At 35.6% G+C, this 21438-nt stretch overlaps 1 protein-coding gene and 1 pseudogene across 2 annotated transcripts in view; one reads left to right on the forward strand and one right to left on the reverse strand.

Annotated features, from left to right (window-relative positions):
- Positions 1–3620, forward strand: part of LOC117399319 (electrogenic aspartate/glutamate antiporter SLC25A13, mitochondrial) — a 58141-nt gene extending 54521 nt beyond the window's left edge. For both annotated transcript variants that reach the window (XM_033998413.3, XM_033998414.3), the window contains exon 18: positions 947–3620. In XM_033998413.3, the coding sequence (XP_033854304.2) occupies positions 947–1139 (193 nt within the window). In that variant the 3' untranslated portion in view covers positions 1140–3620. The remainder of the gene's footprint in view (positions 1–946) is intronic.
- A 580-nt stretch (positions 3621–4200) lies between these two features.
- LOC117399329 (cytoplasmic dynein 1 intermediate chain 1-like) overlaps positions 4201–21438 on the reverse strand; it is a 44099-nt pseudogene continuing 26861 nt past the window's right edge.

Genomic DNA, 21438 nt, shown 5'->3' on the forward strand with positions numbered 1-21438 from the left:
ACAACTGTTTAAATAACAAACCTGTAATTTTTCTTTTCATTGTTAACATCCTGACAACTTTTTTAACATAACTTTAAAGTCTCTTTTCAAAGCTCATTTCAAAATGGCCACTCTAGTGCACTGATAGTGTCAGGATTATTGCCCACATTGTCAAACAGGTAACACAGCAATAACGATCCATGATGTGGTAATAAAAAAACAGAGCTTGTGTTATGTTTTGTTTTTTGTTTTTTTCTTTTAATCACAGTGATTTAGAGGACAGATCTCAAATCCCAGTGCACTAAGCAGTCATTTTGAAAAGCGCTTTGAAACAAACTTTAAGTTGTAAGTGTAAAACGTTGTCGGGATGTTAATGAAAATAAAAATTACAGTTACGTTATTTAAACAGTTGTAGCAACATGTGGGGACGTGTAACGCTAGGAGGCTGTGTGTGGTCCAGTGGTTAAAGAAAAGGGCTTTCAAATCCCACCTCAGCCACTGACTCATTGTATGACCCTAAGCAAGTCACTTAACCTCCTTGTGCTCCGTCTTTCGGGTGAGACGTAATTGTAAGTGACTCTGCAGCTGATGCATAGTTCACACACCCTAGTCTCTGTAAGTCACCTTGGATAAAGGCGTCTGCTAAATAAACAAATAATAATAATAATTGTTCAGAACCCTGCTACTTACTCTTTAAGGCAATCCAATGTAATACTAACCAAATAATTAAAGGTTAGCTGTCTTTTTTAATTTTTTTTTATTCTATTATTCTTGAAATACACATGGGCTATTCACAGGTGCTACTTGCATTTATTATTATTATTATTATTATTATTATTATTATTATTATTATTATTATTATTTACCACTGGTTAACACTATATAAGGGAAATGTTATCACACATCTCTTGTTTCCTTGTCCTGCTGTTTTACTCAACCACAAAATTAATTTTCTTTTCTTTCTCAGAAAACCATCTGGTTCAGAGCCCCATCCTAAATCTCGCATTAGCCTACCGGCACCCAATCCAGACCATATTGGAGGTTATAAGTTGGCCGTGGCTACGTTTGCTGGGATCGAGAGTAAATTTGGACTCCATCTGCCACGGTTTACTGCGCAAGCACATACCTCACCTGCAGTCGCAGCCTCAGCTCAGTCTTAATGACTCAAACACAGTGAGCCCTCCCATAGCTGATCAACTTAGGATTTCTTGTTGTGGCTTTAAAGTGCTTCCTTTTAAACATATATTATTGTAAGTATTATTGTGATATCCAAACTGATAAGGAACCAGTAAGTAGTCGTATACAGTATCCATTTCTCTAAGCATCCTCTATAAAGAGGAATGATCTTATGTTTCAGTAAATCTGTCATCGTTGCACTTCCAACACAATCTTAAACAGTTTGAGATACAGACTTAATATTTATTTGGTTAATAGAAACCCTATTTAATTTCCTGGTTAACTTGATCGCTGACCATTCCACAAAGATCGTGAACATCCTAGGCTTCCTTCCATTGGGCCTGCATGTATGACATTAACTTTTGATGAGGACTATTATTCTCTAGGTTACATGTGTAACATGTGCTTCTCTCGTAAGATGAGTATCACGTCACTGAAGTAATCAAAACTTGGGGAAACCACTGGTTCAATTTTTTGTTAACTTTCCATGCACGTTTATCACAAGGTTACCAACACCTGATTGGCTGTTTTATCTTGGGAACAATGCTCCTAAAATGTAGTTTGGTTTGGACAGTAGTCAGGGTATTCCACATTACACACGTTCACTGCGTTCACAACCCTGTTAACTGTTATATCAGCATGTTTTTTTGTTTTTTTGGACACCCATTTTGTCATGGTTAATTTGTTTTTCGTAGAGAAGTGTTTTGTATCAGAATTTATGGGATTATGTTCATCCTTTCACAAAATAATAGATTGAAATTCAAATAATGGGTCGGAGTGAGATTATATTTATTCCATTCAATTATAATTTTTTTTTTTTTTTAACACTCAGGTCTTTCCTCACTGAATGTGATTCTAGATTATTATACGACTACAATGTTTAAATGTTTGGAGTGTGTGTAGAGCAGTTAGACTTGTGAGTGTATTTTACCCTTGTTCCTTGGGTTGCAAATTAAATGACCAAACATTTTAATAAACACAAATGTGAATAATCTTACCTTTTTTCTGATAACTGGTGTATGTGTTTTGTTCTCAGATTTTTTTACATACAAGGCCAACAAAATGATTCCAGAAAATCTTACCTAATATGTATTACAGTAGTCTCCGGATAAGAGACCACCCCTTGGGAAGCAAGCAAAGTGTTCTCCAAGACGGAGTTAGCCACCAAACACAATATGAATCAATAAATAAATGAATACATATGTATTACTTGTCATGACAAACGTGCATCAACATATGCAATTAACTGAATACGTAAAAGCAAAACAATAGGCAAGTGTACGTTAATAAACTATAATAATAAAGTAACAGACAAACTAACGTTAATAAACTAAAGCAAAACGTGGTCAAAAAGCTTAAATCGCTATGTACTATGAAATTTCAATTAAAATTACAATTAAAAAGGTGTGTTTCGGGCTATCGCAGCACCTTATTTAACAGAATGGTGAAGAAACTCACCAGAACAGGAAACACCAAATTGCTCGACGACTTGTGTCTGATTCTTTTTTTTTTTTTTTTTCAATGTCTCCAACAATTTCCAACTTTGTGTAGCGAGAGAAACCGCTGCGCATTTTGCTGTTTGTTTACATGCCATTTTGTAGCGATGAGGAGCACTCGTGGAAATCAGAATACAAAACAATTCAATGATATGACGGCGGTTCTATAAAGATTTAATAAACCAGTCCGTGTCCCTCAAGACACTCTCGCAAAGACAAGTTTTTTTTTTTTTACAAAACCGTACTGTATCCATGGTGAACGAATTGCTATCACTGCAAAGAAGGTATTGCTGTATACAATAAAAGAAATACAATACAACCTTTTTTTTTTTTTTTAAATACCAAAATATAGCAAAAAGAAATTTGGACAAACACATTGCTGTCACCAGAGCTGTTTATTACATGTTGCTTGGCGCCAAGTTTGTGAGATGTTCCAGTCTGTTTGTTTCCTCCTGTGTCTCTATTAAATTATAAATTCCACACTTCTGTATTGCAGATAAATGAGTTAAAATGATTTATAAACAGAATGTATTTTGCTCTTTAGTGTCATTATCATTTTTTTTATTATTATTGAGAATGTAATCCTTATTATTTTAGACCAGGGAATTGTTGTATAATATGACTTTTATTGTACAAGACAACATTAACTGCTGTGAGATTTGGGTTAGGAAAATAGTTTTTTCTTGCTGCTTATTTTAAAAAAAAATGTTGTATGTTTGTACTGAATCATTGTTAATACTGAATCACTGGTAATAGGTATATGTGTGTTTTATTTATACAGAGTTGAATATAGAATGTTATTAATTAATGTGCAATCTGTGTAAATCACAGTGCCTTACAGTATGTTTGGCAACTGAAAGGACAAGTGTGTGTTCCATTGGAGACGATCATGTTAGAAATGTACTAAATTTTACATGTACTGAATGTAAAAAGGCTGGACTATTTGTGTTAATAAAATATTAAGTGTTATTGCTGGTCGTGTTCATTTTGTGTTCCTGTATCTTAAGTGTGTTTATTCTGAAACTATATACAAAACCAGGGATGGGTTACCTGGGGTGTACAAAGCAAAGGGATTCATAAAAACAAAAAAGGGTGAAGTGATCAAAACTGAACTGACCTGCTGCCGAGCTCTTTCCAAGGGTACAGAATACATGTTTCAAATCACATGTAAGTCACCAAAAGGCTTCTACATTCACAGCGTTTTAAAAGTCAGCACAGCAACTGGAGACATGTTTCGCCCTGTTTGGGGCTCAGCAGTGTATTTATTTACTCTCCTGAGCTTTTCACTAGTTGGAGTACAGTTACACTGCACTGATGAGCCCCAAACAGGGCAAAACATGTCTCTAGTTGTTGTGCTGACTTTTAAAACGCTGTGAATGTAGAAGCCTTTTGGTGAGTTTCACACGATTTGATTGGCTTGAAATTTCTCTGGTAATAACATTTTATGGAAGAAAGTAGTCTTAGTCTGTAATTACATTTTTGTTTTATTTATCGGTGTCTATTCACTCAGAAACCACAGCATGTTGTAATAGATTGATATACACTGACACTTTATTTGAGTTATGGTCGAAGTACAATACAATAATGGACATTTATGTTCCAAGCATTCACAGTGATATAGGTACCAAGAAGGTTTTCAGTACCTACAAATGTATAACTTTAATTGGGTAAACTGGAATGCAGATGCTATTATTTGATTGCTTTCCAATAAATATGTATAATGCAATAAATAAAAACATCAATGTGCATATAGTACACACATTTATAATGCAAGATACCAGTGTGAAACACCACATCTAAAAGGTGCTGGCCAGGGTAGCTTACCACATCTGCATATCATCATAGTATGCCTCATATGGATTTAATAGCACCAGGGCAGTATGGCCTGTGAATACAAGTTATTAAACACTTACTAAAGGAAAAGGACAAACAGTTAGCAGCTGAACCAGATCGTTTGACTAGGCTATTAACTGTCAAACACTCAAGCAGAAGGGGTTTGCTTTGTACAAAAAGAATACAGTACAGAACCACTTTAAAGGTATGACCGTTCCGACAAAAGCAGGTGTAAACAACTGGCTTAATAAACCCGGAGCAGCATTTGTAGCGTGACACTTAACAGTCCTGGTGAATGTGGAGCAGGTTTCTCACAATTCACTAGTTAGTTCTACAGCTCCTTCAGCATCAGCTCTTTTTGCACAGATCTCCACCAGGGTCCTGGCAAAACAAGTCCAGTCCTCAGCATGGGGGACTGCAAGCTGTAAGGACAGAAATGCAGGCTTTATAACAGCTACCTGAGAGTTCATACCATTGGCAAAACAAATTGTATACCCTTATATATTTTTGTTGAGTTTGTTGCTTAACCTTCACAGCTGCTTTTATTAGTTAGTAGATTACATTTCCCTTTTAGAACCAATACAGATTTTTTTTTTAAGCTGATGTATTACCCAATGGTGTATACTTGTACATTTTAACAATTTGTCAACAACCAGTTAACATGTTTATAATGTTGCAGAATCCCAGTTTTGTGATTTGTGATCCTGATTACTTTTTGAAAACAACTGACATGTATATGAGATCACACTTCAAAAGTTAATCTAACAAGAAGTACACAAATGTGATCTACATCCAAACATAGACAAAAATTGACACAAACTAGCTTTGCGTCTACACCATAGCACTGCCTGCGATCACAAGATAAGGACCCTTTTGTTTGTGCAATGCAAAGCATAAATCCTTAAAAACGTAATAGCTCTGAACAATCAAACTTGATTTATTTAATGTTACACATCTTGTTATGAACAGAGAAAATTATTTTGTAACAGCAAACTAAAACTTAAAAGTTAAACAACTTAAAAAATATAATTCTGCATAAGCCTGTACATTAAAAAAGAAAATCGATGTATTGTCTCTACTAATTTTTAGATTACAGGGTCCACCTACTGTGGTTTTGCTGGAGACTTCAACAGCTTGTAGTCTAAGCCCCTGTAGATTTTATAATTAGGACTTTTGTTTTTATTAATTTCATTTTTCGGTGATTATTTTTAGCTATTTTTGTTTTATGTAAATCGTTTTATTCGGGGCTTTTGCTTTTTATATACTGTATGAAATCAGTGTTTTAGATTACTTTCCAAAACGCTTGGGCGCTTTTTTCTGTCCCCATATGTGTAGTAACTCGACAGTACTGTCACTCAGTAGCTGGGCTGTGTTTAAAGTATTCAGAATGAATCAATGATAGATACGAGTCAGGAAGGAGGGACAGTGCCCAACTGCACTGGGAAAGGTATTTTTTTTGTTTGTTTTTATAGTGGTTTGTTTTTTTTTATGGGAAAGGGATGGTCAACGTGAATTGAGTAACCATTTTCACTATTTTTCCAGCGTTTTATCGTTTTTTATAGGTTAAAACTGAAAATCAGAAGCCCTAATTATAAATATATTTTTTTGTAATTAAAATAGAACTTTTCTTCAAAACGAACCACAGTATGTTTGGAGAAAACCTTGTACCTACAGTTTATCATTGAGGTGGTTCGATCATGATATGGGGGTGTTTTACTGGTTCAGGGTCTGGAGACATTCATGTGATTGTATATCGAATCCTGCAGTTCTTGAGCAAGGCTGCAAAATTGGTACCTTTTGTAAGGTTGACCTTGAGCAAGTGGAAGTTTATAAATATCTGGGTATTTGGCTAGACAGTGCACTTACTTTTAAACCACATAATGTTAAACTACAATCGAAAGTTCGAGCTAGACTCGGCTTTCTTTACTGAAATAAATCATGCTTCACACGGCCAGCTAAGTACTTATTGGTACAGATGTCTGTACTACCCATTTTAGATTATGGAGATGTCATTTATAAAGCTGCTTCTAATGTTGTCCTTAGGAAGCTTGATGCTTTATATCACTCTGCAATAAGATTTGTCACTGGTGCTCCCTACCGCTCTCATCACTGTGATCTCTACACTTTGGTTGGCTGGCCCTCACTTCAAACACGTCGGTTATGTCATTGGCACAGACTCATTTATAAAACCCTAAATCGGGAAATCACCCCTCTATTTAAGGGAATTGTTGACTATTTCGGTCTCCCATGACAACCTTCGATTCAGCAATTTGATTGGTTTAATTGTCCCTCGTGTTTTTACTGCTGTTGGGCATAACTCATTCCAATATGCAGCTGCTCACGATTGGAATGGGTTACAATCAAGGCTTAAACTCCCTGGTTTTATCTCAGAGGGTGCTTTCTTTTCTAGACTTGAAGCTTTGTTCCCTGTTTCATGTGCTTGTCAGAGCAACACTGATTTTATTAGGTTTTTTTATTTTTTTATTGATTTCATATTGTTGTAATGTTTCTAACTGTCTATGTATTGTTGTCTGTTGTATTTATGTTGCCTCTTGGCCAGGTAGGCATTTTAAATGAGAACTTGTTCTCAATGTCTTTACCTGGTTAAATAAAGGTTTGAATTGAATTGAATTGAATGAGTGCAGCCATGTATCATAACATCTGCTCATAGGCTGATTGGCATACAGTTTATCTTCCAACACGAAAACCACCCAAAGCATTAAATACTAAAGCAGGGGTTATTAAAATCAGATTTAAAAGGACATAAATACACTGAGTTATAAATTATAATAAAATATAATTAAACAAAATATGAAGTGCAAGGTTATATGCAGTATGATTAAAACTCTAAACTGGTATAAGTACAATAGGAGGCTGTGTGGTCCAGTGGTTACAAACAGCCTTCTAACCAGGAGGTCCCCGGTTCAAATCCCACCTCAGCCACTGACTCATTGTGTGACCCTGAGCAAGTCACTTAACCTCCTTGTGCTCCGTCTTTCGGGTGAGATGTAGTTGTAAGTGACTCTGCAGCTGATGCATAGTTCACACACCCTAGTCTCTGTAAGTCGCCTTGGATAAAGGCGTCTGCTAAATAAACAAATAATAATAATATATATAAATGAGCCTATACCACACAAGTAGAATCCTCAGTGGGAGAGGGCATAATTATAGTTACGCCGGGCTTTACAAAGAGGGCATCTCAAGTATTTCACCACTAACATTGATAGAGGGCTTTTAAGCATAAATTATATATTGGCTTTGTGTGGCACTGGAAATCCTTATAAAGCAAATGAAAGAAATTAATTGGAATTTGTTCCAGACTCATCACATATATAAGCAATGTGGAAAAGTAACAGTGCTATTAACCTAGGGGAGATATTTAATACTGACAAAGTGATACAGCCATTACAAAAAGTCTTATGCAATTCATTACTCAGTGATACAACAATAAAACTACGATATGAAACACTCAGTAGACACATGTTTCAGCTAATGCCTCCATCAGTGTAATGATTTAACTGAAATGTGTATGCATTCTATATAACTAAAAAAATAAGCCTAACATCCCAAAGGAAAATGACAAACCAGTTTTGCAAGTACTGGTGTGTATCAGAGATGAAAGGAGCCCATGGAAAATGCTTTCTTTAAAATGTAGGGTATACAAAGTTTGCTACCAACATGCCTCCTGACAGACTGCAGTGTATGTTTTTTTTTTTTTTTTTTTTTTATCCCCCACAATGTTAAAACATCAAACCCTTTAACTTTAGTGACTTAATTGATGACCGCCCATGATCATTAACCCTAAACCACACTTTAAAGCAGTCAGACTCCAATTATACTGCTTCAGAAAACTAAAATATCTTTAAAAAACCACAATGAAATAAACCCAGAGTCAAAGGAGCCAGCTCTACCAAGATGTGGAAGTTCATTCTGTAGTTAGTAATTCTGGAGCATATAGTAATATTGTACACTCCAGATTTATGTAAGGGTAAAGGTTCGACTTTTACAATTATGTTTTCCGTAGAACAATTAAAAATACAGTGTTTTGTTATAATTTTGCTATTTATCATTCAAGCAATAAAATATGCTGTGCTGTCAAAGAAGCTCTTATTATTATTATTATTATTATTTATTTCTTAGCAGATGCCCTTATCCAGGGCGACTTACAATTGTTACAAGATATCACATTATACATTATTTCACATTATACAGATATCACATTATTTTTTACATACAATTCCCCATTTATACAGTTGGGTTTTTACTGGAGCAATCTAGGTAAAGTACCTTGCTCAAGGGTACAACAGCAGTGTCCCCTACTGGGGATTGAACCCACAACCCTCTAGTCAAGAGTCCAGAGCCAGAGCCAGAGTCCAGATCCCTAACCACTACTCCACACTGCTGCCCCACTGCTCTTAGCTTGTGTGTGTGTGATGCTGTAGTTATGGATGGACAGCTGGAAAATGCAGACGAGTGGCTGACATCGCGCAAACTGTCTGGAGCTAATAGTGAAGTATTTGACTTTATCTGTTACTCTGTATCAGGGCTAATTCATATACTCTAGTAGTAGTGCATTTCTCTGTCTAATATTACCTGTATGGTAATATTAAAACCTGATTACCATGATTTGAAATTGTTTGTTGCGTCTGGTCATTTTTACTCTCAGGGTCTCAATAGATATTAAGAAAATATTTGGCCTTGGTTTCTTACAGTTGCTTTACCTTTCAAACATTTGAGATTTGTTTCTGAGTTGTTGTTTCTTATAGGTGTTTATACATTTTCAGGGTTAAAGTTTAAACATGTGGAACATGGTTATTGTATTTATCAATTATTATTATTATTATTATTATTATTATTATTATTATTATTATTATTATTTTAAACCACCTAAAAGTAGATTTTTTTCAAAAGAAATATGAGACTATCTTAAGCTTTTATTTGGTATTATTAGTTTTATGGCTATTTTCACAGACCCTGACTAGCACTATTCATGATCTACCTAATGCTGTTTTAGTTAAGGTAGCAGAAGATCAACATCTGTGAAACCAGCCAATACTATTCCTGAACACATATTATCCCATAACCAAAAAAAAACAAACCAAGTAAGGTTTTACAATATATTCCATCAATTAAAATGTCTTTAATATGTCTGCTTCATAATAAAAACTATCAAGATTCTTCAAGTGAAAGACACCACAGGTTTTCAAAGAGTTCAGATGATGCAACTTCAATACACAATACACTCCAGTGTTAACCCCCTTTTTTTTACCTCTCCAACATCAGCAGTGAAAATGCGGCTTGCAATGTGTTTTTTTTTTTTTAATATACTTTATCATATGTCGCCGGGCTTTACAATGCTTGCCTATACTTAATCACACTTGCTTTGCTTTTATTATGGGACACTTATTTGAGCATCAAGTTGCCTCATGGCAGTATTGTAGCTGCAGTGATGGTATTTAACTTTCTGTTGCAGTATAGTTTAAAAAAACAGAGCTTCAAGGTTTCTTTGACAGCTCAATTAGGAATCACTGTGGAGTAAAATGAAAGAGATTATCACTCAGTTATCTAACCTGTTGGAAGAAAAGACAACACAAAACAGTCTCCAAAGCTCCTCCTAAAATGCTGAAAAAAGATTTGCAAACATCTTTTCCAGACACCATTGCAGCATGGAGAAATCCATATCAGAGGTGCAAGTTTCCTGTTTGAAGGAACGTTATGCTACATTTATATTCTGAAACCACAAAGACACAAAAAGCTCATAAGATCTTCCAAACAATGAGAATTTAATTTAACTTTCAGAGATAATACACTGCAGACAACAGCAGATTAGAGTTGACAATTGCAGCTCAATTGAAGAAAAAAGAAAATATGATGTGAATCTCTCAGAATAGCACTGGTGATTTCAATAGGAGGTGGATTTAAAATACCTAACCACAATCTATATGAGAAATCTTTTTTTTTTACTTACGCAATAGAAATAAAAGCAAATCATTTGCAAATCAGTCTTGCAAATCATTTGAACACAAATTGGAAGCATGTGATCTCAAATCTGTTAAGAAGCATTATGGGGAATGTTATGTTAATAACAAAAGACTGCATGCTGGGAACATTGCAGTGTGTTTCTCATAAAGGAAGCTTTGGCAAGTCAAAGACATCCTTTAACTCTCTGTTCTATGGACACTGCAGTAATCAAAGTGGTTCCCTTTTTGTTGAGAGAAAAGCTTATGCAGCTGTGAATGAGCAGGAGTGTGTGAGCTGGGATTTGAACCAGGAACCTCCTGGTTATAAACCTTTTTCTTTAACCACTGGACCACACAGTCTCCTTGGTCTTCTTTCCTCCACACAACAAAGATGCAGTGCTAAAACAATCCTAAATTGACACACCACCATTTCAGTTTGAGTAAGTCAAATGCACATCCATGGAGTATACTAGGCTTGACCAAGCACTGCAGGATTCAAATAGAATCTGTGTTGTAAATCAGGGCATGGTTTTCCAATAAAAGCTGAACTGGTCTAACAGAAAGGACATTGACTCTATAAATGATAAAATGCCAACAGCCTAGTAGCAGTTGAGTTGTTAAGTTTTTAAAGCATAAACAATAAGAAAGGCTTTCCAATTTTTTGGCAACCATCCTACGCTCCACAATATGAAATGTTTCCAGGAACCTCTATCTGCAGAACCAGCTCACATCAATAGAAGCAGCCTGTCATTCAAATACCTCCACCTTGTCAGGGAAGGAGAACGACACTTGGGTTAGCTTTTTTCTAAAAATGACTAGAAACGATATATGTTATTAAAATCGTGTTTGCTATAAACATTTGCAAATTATTTATTATGAGGTGCATTTTCAAGATATGTGTTCCTGATCACAGTTCAGGCAAAATAAAAAAAAATATCTAGTGTACACATACGCTAGTCAAAAAAAAAAAAGTACAATTCTGTTCAATCAAATGTATTATTATTATTATTATTATTATTATTATTATTATTATTATTATTATTATTATTATTATTATAGTCAGCACTCTCATATCCAATCCTATAAAATGTTGACTTCAGTGACGGTTAAACGTGTGTGACGCATATCTGATTATTTCATTTTGGCCTGTTCCAACCCTTGTATCTTTTTTGTGTTCCCTAAAAAACGGACAATATCAAAAATACATATCTGAAAGGACTGTGTTTTAAAATAAGTAGGCTTCCACTTAGATGTAGTGTATTGGTTTTGCTGGTACAGTACTATATTTTTAACAGAAGTAGTATTTTAATTCAGAACAATATGATCCTGAAAATATCACTTGCCAAAACTAGAGACGACACGTTAACTGTAATACAGTACATACTTTTAAATCCAGTATGTAATATTTTGGGCGACCTGGAACATATGGGACCAATAAGTCACTCAGGCAGGATGGAGCTAACCCATTTAAGGCTTTATAGGTTATAAGCAGGATTTTAAAATCAATCATGTATCTTATTGGGAGCCAATGTAGGGATGCCAATAGCGCTGTAATATGATCAAACTTTTTTGTTTTCGTTAGGATCCTGGCAGTAGCGTTTTGCATGAGCTGCAGCCTGGACAAAACACAGTTTGGAATACTAGAGGGCATTACAGTAGTCTATTCTAGAAGTTACAAAGGCATGCATCATCCTGTGCTGAGAGAATGAACCTTAATTTAGCAATATTTCTTAGTTGGAAAAAAGACACTTTAGTTATGTTCCTAATGTGGGATTCAAATGAAAGATCAGGGTAAAAAATGACACCCAGATTTCTCATTTCTGTCTTTGACTCAATGTGGTAGCTGTCCATTGTATAGACACATTGATTTACCCTCTCTCGTTGATTTCTTGACCCCAAAATTATGACCTCTGTTTTATCAGAATTTCACAGTAGAAAATGTGTTGACATCCATTTCTCATATCAATGAGACAGGTAGTTTAGGTATTTGCAGATGTGGAATCATCTGGTTTCAGAGATAGACAATTGTGTGTCATCGGCATAGCAAAGTTTACCCTGTGTCTATGGACAACATCTCCCAGGGGAAGCATACTGAGGGAAAACAAGCTTGGTCCAAGAACAGAGCCCTGCGGGACGCCACACGTAACTCAAGATAAGAAGAGGAGTATTCCTCAATTTGAACACATTGTAACCTATTTGAAAGATAGGATTTAATCCAAGATAGGACGAAACCTGACAGTCCTACAAGATTCTCAGAAGGGTCAATTAAAATCAGATCGTCGATGGTGTTGAATACTGCTCTTAGATCTAGAAGAATGAGGACAGAGGCAAGGCCTGAACCAGAAGATAATAGCACATCGTTTACCACTTTGATAAGAGACGTTTTAGTACTGTGACCAGGACGGAAGCCTGACTGAACATTCTTATATCTATTATGTGCTTCAAGGAATGAATTTAGTTGATTTGCCACCACTCTCTCGGATACATTTCATAAAAAGAGGAGATTAGAAATAGGCCTAAGTTGTGGATCCAAAGTAGTTTTTTTAAGCAGTGGTATTACAATGGCAATCTTAAATTAGTCAGCAACGATGCTAGATGAAAGGGAGCTATTAATATAATATTTTGAATAGTAAAATCAATCCTAGATAATATTTCTTTCAATAGTTTAGTAGAAATTAGGTCTAATGAACAAGTAGTAGATTTTGCCTTACTAACTAGATTTGGCCACAATGTTTGATATCTGGTTTCTTATATCAGCAGTTTTATTATTAAAGTGAGTCATAAAGTCATCGCTGTTTGCTGTTAATCAGATTTTCTTAGAAGGCTCTTTTTGCTGGTTTTTAAGTTGAGCTATTGTGTTAAAAAGAAATCAAGGATTACTTTTAGTTGTTTCTATTAAGTTTGAGTAAGCTCACCTGGCGGAAGATAATGCAGCCTTGTAATTCAAGACGCTGTCTTTCCAGGCAAAGTAAAAAACAAAACAATACTGTAATTTTGTGGTTTTCCATCTACATTCTAATTTATGACATGTTTGTTTGAGTATACAAGTTGTGTCATTGAACCAGGGAAAGAATCTTCTGAAAAACACTCACGGGATGACAACCAAACACTGGTTCTGGGAAAAGAGTGGGAATAATAGCTGCATCGATTGACTCTTATTGAGGTACACCTGCTGCTACCTGACCAGAAAGAATGGAGATACTAACTCCAGGCCTGCAGCCAACAATGTAAACATACCACTGGGATGCAGTTCATAATGCCGAAAAAGTACTGAAAGTTATTTCAAGTGATCCAGGAAGACAGGAAACAGCACTGCAAGGTCTGATACATCTTCCAGGTATTGTTATAAAGTATATGGATGTAATACTGGTCTTTAATACGTGTCTGAAAGTTATTAGTTGAAGGATCATTAGTTAGTTTAAAAGGCTCATTAGAATGAAGGCAACAGAAAAATCAAGGTAGAACACAATTATATCTCTACCTGTCTCTTTAAAGTGTTATATTTGAATGCATCTAACACAATATGTATAGCTTTGATTATTGTGTCTAAAATATACCATGGTAAGATCTTGCATTTGATTGCAATGTTAATAATGTTACACAGACAAAGCAAATAGGTTATATTATTAGGATGTGAGATTCAATCATAGGGTGATCGAGGGGAGGAACCAGTTTCTTATATTATTTAACTTTTTAGGTTGCCAACATAAAATACACTCTGGTGTAACAAAGAAAGTGCATAGTGTCAGATTTGAAATAAGAACAGGTCATAATCAAGGACGATCTGAAGCTGTGTTCTTGTCTAAACTTGATAGGTATTTCATCAGCACAACCTGTACCTGAGACACCTCCACACTGGAGAGGAGCCAATGTGAAGGCAGCCAACCCTACTTGCATCCCCCCAGCTGTGTGATTTATAATTAAAAAGAAGGAGTTACTTCCTGCTCTGGACACTTCAAAGGCCTTCCCTTTCAAGCTGTACAGTGACAGCCATGTTAGCAGCGGTCTCTTCTTGCCTGACCACACTGTTATTTATAGCCGACATGTTTGATTTTCAAAAGCGGAGGAGTGCCTTCAAGTGGTTTAGAATTTACTGGAGAGACTATAGCATTGCTTTGTCACCCCATCATTTTTAAATGAGACTTGTAAACATGTACTGTATTAGCACTAAACTGCAATTATTGTCAAGTGAATTGTTTTCATATATTGGTAAATTATTATATAATATAAATGCCACGCTATATTGATATTGGCACAGATTATCTACTGTTTAATGAGAAACCAAACACCTGTATTTTTATTAGTCTTACCTCTATTTGTCACATAATACTGTAATTATTCAGTGTATCATATCCAGAATATCTTCTTAGCAGTAATAAGTTAAATCCCCAGGCTATCATTATATACTTACCACAAACTAAGTTGTATGTAAAAGTTTTTCTATAACAACAAATCTTTGGATTTATAACATTTGTTAACCGTTGTACTTGAGTTGTTTTTGTTTTTTTTTTTTTTTCCAATCAGCATAATTAATGAATTATATTGGGCTGCTAAATTTATTTTCCCAAGTGATAATAATCCCTTTAAATTAAGTTCTCTTTACAACAGAAGCAGAAACAACGCGGTCACATTTTAAAGTCAAAACATGCTGTCATTGGAATAATAATGTGCAGTATTAAATTAAACCACAGAACAGGCTATTTAGGAGGTCACTGTGTTCACACCTGTGGAATTACGCAATATACATTGATAATATAATACATTATTGTTTTATCTCTGATGCTTAATAGTCCATACAATTACCTTATGATGCACATTTTGTTAAATGTAGTGAAAGTACTGAAATAATCAACTGATCATTGCCAGCACACCTCTGGTAACACACAGACTACAGAGTTTGTGAGCTCTCACCTCCGTGTCATTATTCATGTTCCAGAGATCCAAACGGCCCATTCCATCCACACAGGCAAAGAGTGCAGGATGCAGCAGTGACCACATGACGTCGTAGACACAGTCGGCATTGTCTTCAAAGGAGCAGAGAGGTTTGTTGTGCTGTAAGGCGGGAAAAACATTAAGACTTTGTGGCGCTAGTGCAGCCTAGGGCTGTCTGGCAAGTCTAATTAAAAACTTTGCAGATTTGCTAAGTGTCATAAAACCCAGGAGATGAAAGTCCTGCAAGGTGTACTGTAACTTTAATGTAACAGCTGTTTAGAGAGCCAACTAAATAAAGGAGTGAGAGAGAGACAGAGAGAATACCACAATATTGCTCAAAAAATTCCAGACAGGTAAAAGAAGTGTATAGCAGTGCTCCATACCTTTAGGACAGCTTGCACCACTGACACACATTACAGTTCAACCTGAAAAGAATTACGAAATTCTCTACAGTATGTGATTAATAGTCAGTGCATGGAATGTGCCAAGGAGTCTGCATCACAGCAGACACAGACTGATATCTAGAGAGGCATTCTGCACTGAACAGACTAGTTTGCTCTTTTTTATAGGGCTTAGAAGCTTCTGCAATCTTCGCTAGTGCTTACCTGTGGGTCAGCAGTGCAATATCCTATAATATCCATAAAAGCAATGAATGCTTCACTGAAGTTCACAGCAAACCTATGCAGTAATAACAAGCACTGTTAGGCATGGATGAAATGAACAAATAAATAGCAAATGACCAAGTAGAGACCATTCAAACAATGTTGGTAAGAAGTATCCCCTGGTATGGGCTTTCAGCATCCTGAAAATGAAGATCCCAATGAGCTACATCCATTGTGTACATCTACAAATATATGTGTGGCATCCACTAAATGAATGGGTGTGTGGACAGACAGAATGGGAAATTCTTATTTAACTCCTATATGGTGATTAAAAAGTGTATTGTGTTCTATAAATAAAAAATGTGGCAAATACAATTTACTGTCCACCAGATCAAATAAATTATTAGATTTTTAACACACCCTGTGCACTTTCTCCAATTACGTTTCCAAAGTTAGTTATTTGAAAAGTGAATTCAATGAAAATATCAAATGATTTAGGTCCTGTTCTTATCACAATTTAAATATTTTTTCATCTCTCTCTCCATCTCTCTCTCTCTCTCTCTCTCTCTCTCTCTCTCTCTCTCTCTCTCTCTCTCTCTCTCTCTCTCTCTCTCTCTCTCTCTCTCTCTCTCTCTCTGTGCTTTGGTTAAACTCCATATTTCATTGTTGCTGTGATTTGCATGTGCAGTGTTGTCGGAATATGTTTAAGCCAGGAGGCGCCACACATTGAATGGCTTATTATCTTTGCAAAGGAATTTCTGCACATTTGCAGGTTTTGACTAGCATTTGAGAAATCAGAAAGCTATAACGGAGACACTCGTCTTGGAGTCCCAAAGAACATTATGCTCAAATTCTGTACAAAAAATCTGCCTATTGCATAAAAGCATATATATATATTGCATCTTGTCAAGTAAATTAATAAAACAATAAATATATGGTCTAGTACAGCACAAGGCTGATGGCCAATGTCCAACTGTAGTGTAATTACTGTGTATTAAAACTAAATCTAAATACTATTCATAAAATGTAGTTTTCTCTAGGAACCGTAATGACAAAATCCTTATGAAAGTGTTTGAAACAAAAAAGTAATTTAAAAGATTCAGATCTCGGTTGTTGTTGTTTTTAACTTAACTTGCTAAACGATGTATTTATATAGTTTTCAATTTATCTTTACAAGTGTTTGACTGAAATTGCAAACTGTAAATGTGTCATATAAAGCAGAGGAACAGAAGCATGTGAAAACATTAAGTTAAACTTGATACAATCCTAAATAAGCATGAATCAATCACTGGAGGTGTGTGTAGAACTGCGAGCCTTGTCTGGTGATACTAGGATGATTACATTTTTGTGGTTTCCTTCAAAGGAAGTGAATTCTTTTTGGTTGAGTTTGATAACTGAGCCAAACGACACAGGGCTGATAACTGGTTTGGGGGTTTACTGTGAACCATACTTAATGTCTAGCTCAAGGAAAGGGAAGAAAGATGAATATGTTAAGGCAGACGCCTGAACGTTACGGGCGTCAGTAAGTCAGTCGGTTAGCTTTGAGGGAATGCATAAACTATGCAACTGGTTATCCTTTAAGTGTTACTGGCAGCTACCCACCGATTTTTGGTTTATCTTCCTGGTAGGTTTGGGATTCCTTCTTGAAAGCAAAGAAGCAAATCCTGAAGTGGTTAACTGTTCATTTACAGCTTGAATGACTTTCTAAATACCCCAAATACTAATAGTTGTTCCAAACTGGGCACAAACTGCAGAACATTGGGTTACTTAAGTAATATAGATAATAATTGCTGTCACACACCCAATAACATACAAATTGTCATATACAATAATGTCTCCTCTGTCCAACAGGTGTGTAGCCTATTGAGTAACTCAAGCATTAAGTAGGCTGTTAGGGTACAACACAATCTATTTTAAATGGATGCAATGTTTTAGAATAGTGATTTTATGACAACATGCTTGGTGCTATCTATAGTGATAATACAATGCGGTACTGTTATATGGTAAGTGTCCCAGCTGTAACTAAAGCTAAACAGCATGCTAAATGTTGTGTGTAACAAGAAGCTGTATCTAAATATACTTGCTGTTTTATATGTAGAATACGTTCAATTGGTCTGAGAGGTTACATTTTTGTATGTATTAGAACAAGTGCTGATACATTATATATCTCTATACACCATCACTGTAGCAACTTTTCTATTCTAATACCCTGGTCTCAATCTTAACATACAAGACCTTGCTATTTTCTGGCATAACCTTGAGTTTGATCCACCCTACAAATACCACAATCTGTTTTCTTTTTGGTGGAAACAGGCCAGACCTCTGTCTCCAAGGCTAAAGGGCAGAGACAGAGAATCGTGTTTGAGCAAGCAGCTCCACCCTCCTATCTGTGTGGGTTTGAACCTCTGACAAGAACTCAACTCTCCTTCCTTCCTCTTCACACTGGATACAGTTCACTGCTGGTAGCCAAGCCAAAAACACGTATATAAACACATGTTCCCCCAACCAATATCTCCTCCTGCAGCAACAATATAAAACTCTTACTTTAGTTTATAGCCAAGCATTAATGATGTATTTATCACAGTCATTTCTATATCAAATGCAGACACATTTGAATATATTGTATCAAATCTACCTTGGACATGCACATAGAGCAAAAAAGGTTAAACTGTGAGCATTCAAATCAAACCTTGACTTAATTTAATAAAAATAGGTAATTTACTCAAAGATAAAAATGACTTGTATTGAGATGAGGTGCAAGTCCAACAAAGAAAGATAAATTGCACAGTTTGCTGGTGAAGTTAATTAATGCAAGTTAAAACAATACAAACTTTTTTAAATTCTGAAACATTTCTTCAACATACGGCATAACTAAGACAACTATTTTAATTAAAATTATCACCTGAAAAACTGCAAGCTTTCTCTACCTTCAACTGTAAACTGTTATTGGTCACATCCAGAGGGTGACAAGTGATGGGGGTCTGTGTTAAATACAAACTGTAATATCAGATTCAAAACAAAAGTATTTGAATGGATCCACCTTATCATATAAATAGTATTTGTTTCCAATGGTATCTAAGCAATTTACAGTGCAATGCTCCGGAGCAAAGGGGGCAGTGAAAAAGTCACATTTTTAATTTTGACAAATGTAATGAGGAAAGCCAGATTTTTCACATTTTTAGTAACCAGGATATTTCAATGCATCTTTCATTTATGATATGTTCTTATAAATATCTGCATTGTGGCATTTTTTTGATTAAATTATTATTATTATTTATTTCTTAGCAGACGCCCTTATCCAGGGCAACTTACAATTGTTACAAGATATCACATTATTTTTACATACAATTACATTATTTTTTTACATACAATTCCCCATTTATACAGTTGGGTTTTTACTGGAGCAATCTAGGTAAAGTACCTTGCTCAAGGGTACAGCAGCAGTGTCCACCACTGGGGATTGAACCCACAACCCTCTGGTCAAGAGACCAGAGCCCTAACCACTACTCCACACTAAATGAACGAGCTATGCATTTTCACACATCTTGTAAAGTCTGGCTATTGCAGCCTTTGCCCTATATTTAAATACGTGTTGACAGTACTAATTGCAAATGACCCTGTTCTTAACTAATCCTTTAACATTTTTAATCTAACTGCACACAATGTGCACAGACTACAGACTATTTTGGACTGCAAAGTTCTGTATTCAATATTTTGTATATATTTAAAGCCTTTCCAATTTCTCTTAGTGACAAAAAGATGGGAGACGTCAATGGGGCCGACTGCCATATGACAATCGATGCCAGTAACAGGACCCTGGTGACTTTCAAACATTTCACCAATACACAGCCTTACTAAAAAAAAAAAAAAAAAAAAAGAAGGATGAAGATGTTACAAATGCACAGTGTAAATAAAATGCACCAGTCCTTGCATGCCAGATTAACCACACATTTGTTAACTAGACCTGGGGCTTTCTTTACACCAGTACGATGTTGGAAGCAGAATATATGACAACAATTTAGAACAAAAGAAATAGAAAATAGGGTGTGAAGCCATTTAAAGCCATAGATTTTGTCTCTGAATGAGTAATTATTGCACAAAAGTGATTTGAAAAATACATGTTTTTATTCTGTTGCGTGTTTAATGTATGTTCATATATTGGGGAATGGGAATAGCTTTAGCTGTTATGCAGCACATTGTATTATTATTTAATTTTATTAAAGAATATGCCCATCTCATGATACTCATTTATGACATTTATTTTCTAATAAGAGAGCATTGGAGATATTTTTTTATGAAGACAAATTTGCCTACTCCTAAATTGAAAGAAAACACACAGTTTCCAGTAAAATATAAAAAACAGCTTTGTTTATACTTTTTTGTATTATCTTAATTGTTGCTGACTCATGTGAGCCATGCAGGACATCTAATAGCAGAGCAATGGGGTGGAGGCCTGTACATTCCCTACTTGATCTGCTTACCGATTGCAATTAATACTTTTTTTGGTTGGACTTTACTTTGTAATTCTTCTCTCTAGTACAGCATCTTATTTTTTTTTTTTACTTAAGCGTGCTGTTTTCTAGAGTGGTTAACATCTAGAAAACAGAAAGTACTGATTAGAGGAGAAACCTCAAAATGGAGCGAGGAAACCAGTGGTGTACCACAGGGATCAGTATTAGGTCCTCTGCTATTCCTAATCTACATTAATGATTTAGATTCAGGTATAGTAAGCAAACTCATTAAATTTGCAGACGACACACAAATAGGAGGAGTGGCAAACACTGTTGCAGCAGCAAAGGTCATTCAAAATGATCTAGACAGCATTCAGAACTGGGCAGACACATGGCAAATGACATTTAATACAGAAAAGTGTAAAGTATTGCATGCAGGCAATAAAAATGTCCATTATAAATATCATATGGGAGATACTGAAATTGAAGAAGGGAACTGTGAAAAAGACCAAGGAGTTTATGTTGACTCAGAAATGTCTTCATCTAGACAATGCGGGGAAGCTATAAAAAAGGCCAATAAGATGCTTGGATATATTGTGAGAAGTGTTGAATTTAAATCAAGGGAAGTAATGTTAAAACTTTACAATGCATTAGTAAGACCTCACCTAGAATATTGTGTTCACTTCTGGTCACCTAGTTACAAAAAGGATATTGCTGCTCTAGAAAGAGTGCAAAGAAGAGCAACCAGAATTATCCCGGGTTTAAAAGGCATGTCGTATGCAGACAGGCTAAAAGAATTGAATCTATTCAGTCTTGAACAAAGACGACTACGTGGCGATCTGATTCAAACATTCAAAATCCTAAAAGGTATAGACAATGTCGACCCAGGGGACTTTTTTGACCTGAAAAAAAGAAAAAAGGACCAGGGGGCACAAATGGAGATTAGATAAAGGGGCATTCAGAACAGAAGATGGGAGGCACTTTTTTACACAGAGAATTATGAGGGTCT

The sequence above is a fragment of the Acipenser ruthenus genome, chromosome 4, assembly GCF_902713425.1.
Source record: "Acipenser ruthenus chromosome 4, fAciRut3.2 maternal haplotype, whole genome shotgun sequence".
NCBI classification, from domain to species: Eukaryota; Metazoa; Chordata; class Actinopteri; order Acipenseriformes; family Acipenseridae; genus Acipenser; species Acipenser ruthenus.